The sequence below is a fragment of the Pelecanus crispus genome, chromosome 1, assembly GCF_030463565.1.
Source record: "Pelecanus crispus isolate bPelCri1 chromosome 1, bPelCri1.pri, whole genome shotgun sequence".
Lineage (NCBI taxonomy): Eukaryota > Metazoa > Chordata > Aves > Pelecaniformes > Pelecanidae > Pelecanus > Pelecanus crispus.
Window position 1 is genome coordinate 86,007,118 of NC_134643.1, and position 6,194 is coordinate 86,013,311.

Here is a 6,194-nt window from a genome sequence, read left to right on the forward strand (position 1 = left end):
GTACGGTGTTCTCTTTTCACACCTGGCTTAAGGCCAGCACAAGGGGAGACAATGGGACGAATCTAGGAGGATTAGACTGTGTAATTTTTTCTTTAGACTGGTGACGGGCACCTTTATAATAATCACTGTGTCCCAACAGCTCCCTGAAAGCTTTGTCTGCGCATAGGACATTCAAAAGCAGTCTTGTTTCCTTTTACCCTCTGCTGATCTGACACCACCTTACAGCACTGTTAGCACTGTTTAGGTCTGGGGTCACTCTTTGAGATGCTGAGCAGGTGCACGGTCTGGAAAATAAAGGCGATCATAAGCTACTGCAGAACTAGCAAGCCAGAAGGAATGTATTTTCCTTGAATCGTTCCGCCACCGTGCTTGAACCAGTGCTCAGTCTCTGCTGGAGCCAGGCTGTGCTTCGTCAGCCAGGCTGGCCAAGGGAAGACCCGGGGACCAGGATACCTGTGGCACAGCAAGGAGGCAGTTCCACGCTGCAGACTTAGCTCCCTGACTACCCCAGCGTTTCATCCACAGTACATGCCATCCAAGGGGCTGCGTAAGGGGCACAGGGAGACCACCCTCAACGCAGTAACACCTTGGTGTTCTTCCTTCAGCTGGAAGGCCGCCCCGTTATTGAGCGCACGGAGCTGAGTACCAACCATGTCCTGGTGTACCTGGAAAAGGTGAGTATCCGTTTAGGGCGAGGATGGGCCAGAAACACGGGCGTTGGGACATGCGGCCACACAGGGCAGAAGATCTGGGACTCAAAACTACCACGGCTCGGACAAGGACAGGACGGAATCCCTGACTGACTTCTGCCGACCTTCCAGCTTTAGCGGCACTGTCCCCCCAGCCCTCAGCAGCCTTTCCCCCCGGCCCACGCACAGCTCGGGCCCTGGCCTCCCCACCAGCCCCCCGGCCTGGGGAAAGGCCCCGGGCTTTCCCCTCGCCCCTCGGCCAGGCCTGCGGCCCCCGCACCCGCCAGGGCCCGGGCCCGGGCGGCCGGGCAGAGCGAGGGAGCCCGGGGCCGCTGCGGGGGCTCGGGCAGCCCGCGGCAGCGCGGAGCCGCCCCTGAGCCGCCACCGCCTCCCTTCCCCAGCTGGGCAGCGAGACCCTCAGCTTCTCCTTCACGGTGGAGCGGGACGTCCCCGTGCAGGGCCTGAAGCCGGCCCAGGTGAAGGTCTACGACTACTACGAGACAGGTGAGTGCGGGGCCGGGGTGCCCGCGGGACCGAGGGCGGGCAGCGCGGAGGGGGGCGCGGGAGCCGTGGGGACCCGCAGCTGCGCCCGCCCCGGGGCCTCTCCGCCACCGCCCCGCGCTCCTGCCGCCCGCTCCTGCCGGCCGGGGCCCGGAGAACCACGGCGGCGGCTCTGGGCGGCGGCGGCGGTGCGGCGCTCCCGGCGCGGCGGCCCCTCCCGCCGGCAGCCGCCCGGCAGCCGCCCTGCAGCCGCGCTCCCCTGAGGGAGCGGGCGGGGGAGGCCATGGCCACCGCCCTCGCCCCCCGGCCCTGGCGCCGGCGGGGCCGCTCCCGCCTCCCCGGGCGGAGGGGCCGGCCCCGGGGCGCAGCCGTGCCCCCGCTGCCCGGCAGCCCCGGCGCTCCTCCTGCCTCTGCTCGCCGGCGGCTGCGCCAGGCCACCGGCAGCGGCAGGGACCGTCCCCCCGCCCCGGCCTGCTGGCAGGCGGTGCCCGAGCAGCCCTTGGGCCCCGGGGTGCAGACCTGCCGGGGCTGCCTGCGCGGGCGGCTCTGCCTCGCTTGCTGCGGCCTCTGGGCGGGCCGAGACCGGGGCTCCCTCCCACCCAGCTGGGCTCTCGGGGGGCGAGGCGGGGGTGGTGGCAGTGGCCTGCTGGGGGGCCTGGGAGAAGCGTCTCTCTGGCACCCGCGCCCCTGCCAGGAGCGCTGAGGGGCTCTGACAGCCCCCCCCCCCTTTCCCTTCTCTTTTCCAGATGAGTTTGCCACACAGGAGTACAGCGCTCCCTGCACCGCAGGTAGGGTACTGAGAGCCCTTTCCTTCTTCGCTGTTCTCTACATGTTCTTCGTTGTATTTGTAGTCTTCCAGCCAGCCCTTGTCTCTTTCTCCTCGATGGGTAATTTGGATGAGATTGGCCCAACTCACAGGCACAGATCTTGTATGCAAAATGAGAGAACAGAAATATGAGAGAACAGAAAGCACAATGTTATTGACTCATTCAAAATCCACCATCCCTGAATTCTCAGTGTGTTTCCATAGTCAGGTTCTCAGGCTTGAATGAAGGTTGTGTCCCTGTTGTTCTCTTACTGCCCCTTGGACTTTTTCTTTGAGGTCAATTCCTTACATCATTCTTCTTGTCTCAGCTTTGAGGTATCTTCAGTCCTTCCTGAGAAATCCAGCTAGCATAGCTGTAGGATCATGCTGAGGGGACTTGGCTTTCAAACCACCCAGAACACTCCTCCCCAAAAGCACTCTGTCTAGAGCAATAGAGCAAATCAAGGCCACCAAGAGATATCCCATAAAGTAGCATGCCATGGTCTGACCTACCATGATTTCATGCTGTGCTCCAGAACCTACTGCCCAAGCCTGGCATACCTTTTCACTAAAGCTGTAATGTGGTGCTGCTCTTAGCCCCTCGCTTCCTACTCTGAGCATGGAGCCATACCTGCAGTAGGAAGTCGTCGTTACAGAGGAATCCCTCCCAACCCTTGTTCTTGAAGAGGTAAGTGTTTGGCTCTTTTAGGAACTTGGGCTTGCCTCTCTTGTATGGTGACAGAAAACTGACCCGGTGGTAGACCCCCACCTCTACACCCAGCCACATCACTCGTCTGTGGCGGGGGTTTGTTCTCCAATATGGCACCCTAGACTGCTTGGCAACTCTGTGTGGCAAAGGCCACAGTGGTGCTGGCACGTTGTAGCATGCCTTTAATCAATGCCATTCTCCTTGGATCCTGAGAGATGGCAAGTTTGCTTTTGGTAGCTACTCTCAGGAGCAACAGCTGCTTCCTGCTCAGCTACCCTGCTGCCCAAGCAGGAGGGGGCTCTCTCAGGACGCAAATATTCCTTATGACCCTAGGCAGCCAGCCCTCAGTCTTGGTTTGGAGCCTAAGCTAGCAGGACAGAGAGGCTATGATCTTTGGGGGGTTCTCCGCAGTGCAAGGCCACATGTGTTTGGCTTAGGAGCACAGGTAATGTAGGAGCTTCTGTGGAAGGCCCTGACCAGCAATGCTTCTCCTGTCCTATATGGAATCTTCCAGTATGAAGACTTCCAGTATGAAGACTGGCAGGTCTGGCTTCCCATCAGTTGCCTAGTTTCAGGTGTTTGGAATGTGGAGGCTTCTGGAAAGCACTGAGACCCTGGGAAGTGGTTTTTCACAGGGCCTGACTGTGGCATCTGAGAGCAGAGAAAAAGTGATTTGGACTTGGGAAAGGCAAAAGCTGTCTCTTGCTGGTGGTAAATAGTGAAATTTATCTCCTTTTGTGTTCTTATCTGGTATCTTGGAAAAGAGTCCAAGCTCCCACGCTTTTACCCCATACTGCTTGCTAACTTGGGCTGTGTTCTTAGGTGCAGCTGTGTTCTGCTGATTCTGGGCCTACAGCCTCCCTTCATGGAAAAAAGGTGCAGAAGTCCTAAGATAGACACTGAGTGGACAGTAAAACGTTTCCAAAGGTTATGTTGGTGTGGTCTCGCTGTCCAGTGTGAGACTAGGGGGGAGGCTTTAGATTTTAGGGTACTCTTCCCCATGTGCACTAAAAGACAGAGATTTTATCCTCCTCAGAAAAGATGATGGGAAATTGCTAGTTAAGAGGTGCATCCACTGGTCTAGGTGTTCAAGGTGCTCTGCACTGACTAAAAGGCAGATCTCAGCTGCAAAGCAGAAAGCTGCCTTCCCTGCCTTGAACAGTGCTGTCTACTGGTGCAGCACATTCCTTCCACTCTCTGCAGAGAAATAAATACACTTTAAGAGCATGTCTCATTGCTGCAGGGAACATTCTTGCTGCCTGTTTGCACTGTGCTCCTGTGTCCATCCCAGTTGTGACAGATTCCATTCTGCTTATCCTGGCTCAGAAAGAGTCTCAGCCTTCTCTCAACCTCATATGGCTTTGAAGGTGGCATGAGTGTTGAGTGCTGTGGATGACCCTCAACCCCCATCAAACAGCAACTCAATCTCCTGTACTGTGCTTCACATACAACCTGGCTTCCCAAACATCTTGCTCGCTCTGTCTGTCAGCCTGAGAGAGGCAACTGGCATCTCTAACTCCTGTACGCTCCCATCTTTTTTCATCCTTGCAGACGAAGTAGACCAGGGAAATGCATGAAGAATATTCCCAGTTGCTGGAACCCACCTGCCTTACTACCACCACCACCACCATCTATGGAGAGGATGGAGTGACAGATGAATAGTGCCTGCAAGGAGTGGGAAAGGAACTTTACAAATAAATTAACTGTACTCACCAATGATTTTTGAACAGTTTATTCCCAATTCTGTTGCTTCTTGCTCAGCCCCCAGTCACAGCTTTAATCTCCCTGGCTTCTTAGGTTGAAGAGCATCCCATCCAGCCATGCCTGTGTGCACGGCAAATAAGGCTCTCAAGTGAGGACAGAATGATGTAAGTTGGGGTCAGCCTTTCTAGTGTAGTCCTCTCAGTGTTATGTAGTCTGAACTTGTCATCTGAGATCAACAGAGAAGGACAGGTACTTCTTGAGAACAATTTCTCTCCCCTGGCTTAGAAACATAACCTTGATTGAACTGGTCTCTGCAGGTGCCTATCCATGTCTCCCACCAGTAGGCAGTCTCAATGATCAGCTAACATTACATGAAATTCAACCTCTGTGATGTGCCCTGTAGACAGTCCTTCCAGGACTGTTGTTTGTAGAAGAGTCGGAGGAGATACACAGTCTGCCCTTTTGTAAGATTAGTGTGCACGGGGGGCCAGGAGGGATGGGCGCATTATGCCTTTGGCTGCTGACTTATAATGGCCTGTTCTCCAGTTGAAGCTTGGGCCTTCTTGTGGAAACTTCCATATCTTGTGCCTGCTGCTTCTGGGAGATTCCCAAGGAGAAGCTAATGGCATTTGCCAGTAAGTTACCTACCTAAGTCTAGTTTAAATGCATGTTTCTTTAAATCATTAGAGTTGCTTTGGTGAAACTGCCCATAATCCTCCTAGATACCTCCAGGAATGCTCCCCTTTTCTTGGTTTTGTCCCATTAATTTCTGGTTTTAAGTTTTGAATGGCAGAAAGATCTTATGTGACTGTTTATTCTCATGAAATCTTACTGTTAGGTATCATGGCTTATTGTGTATCCAAAGTATGCACAGCTAGTTGTTCCATCCAAAATTTTTTAGTGTGCCTATCCAAACAGCGTTATTGAGAACAAATAAAGTTCTTCATCTATTTTGCTAGATATTAATATTATGTCACTTTGTCTCCTGTGGTGTTTGGCATTTACTCACTCAAGATCGTTTTGGCACCTCATATTCAGGCAAGTCTATGGAGTGAACTGGCTTCAGTGAAAGCTGAGCAAAATTTCTAATCAAGCATGAATACTAATTGCATTTTGTTTTTATTTAGAAATAGTAAAACCATCTAATTTCCTAGCATGAGGCAATTACTTTTCCAAAGCAACATAGTTTTTGGTTGCTGTTTTGATTTTAGACCATTGTGATTTGCCTTTTAAGCATGCAATCCTTGCTCCATGGGGATAGAAATTCAATGTTCAGACATTCCTGTCCTTCCTTAAGGTAGCCTTGCTAAAGTTTCCCACACAGTATGCCATGGAGGACCTGCAAGTATGTGACTGATGATTCAGAGCCTAGTCAAGCAGAGAGATGTTAAACTGCTTTACAGATACGGGCTGGCCAGGGAGCCCCAAATGACAAGTGATGTGGCTGCCCATGGGCAACAGTTAGGTGTTGTCTAATTTAAAACAGGGCAGCAGCAAAACATAAGTGTTAACTCTTTCCATGACAGAAAGCCATTATGCACATTTTGTGAATGTAACGTACTCCAGTGATTTTTATAGACTTTTATAAATGATCATGATGATCACTTTGTTTCATTTGAGGCATCATTCAACACCATAACCGTGGTAGAGTACTCACCAAAAAGTAAATGAAAATGAAGGAGCTGTTGCCATCCATCTACAGCCAGCTGTATTTGCAGACCTGTGTCTATATGCACAAGTTCGCAGACCTGGCACTTCTGAACCTGCTTGCCCTTAACTAATGGCC

General features: G+C 52.9%; 1 protein-coding gene across 1 annotated transcript in view; it reads left to right on the top strand.

Moving 5' to 3' along the window:
- Window positions 1-4,281, top strand: part of LOC104024026 (alpha-2-macroglobulin) — a 46,135-nt gene extending 41,854 nt beyond the window's left edge. The window contains exons 33-36 of the mRNA XM_075708825.1: window positions 606-674; window positions 1,091-1,193; window positions 1,937-1,978; window positions 4,256-4,281. Of these exons, the coding sequence (XP_075564940.1) occupies window positions 606-674; window positions 1,091-1,193; window positions 1,937-1,978; window positions 4,256-4,281 (240 nt within the window). The remainder of the gene's footprint in view (window positions 1-605; window positions 675-1,090; window positions 1,194-1,936; window positions 1,979-4,255) is intronic.
- Window positions 4,282-6,194: the final 1,913 nt, after the last annotated feature.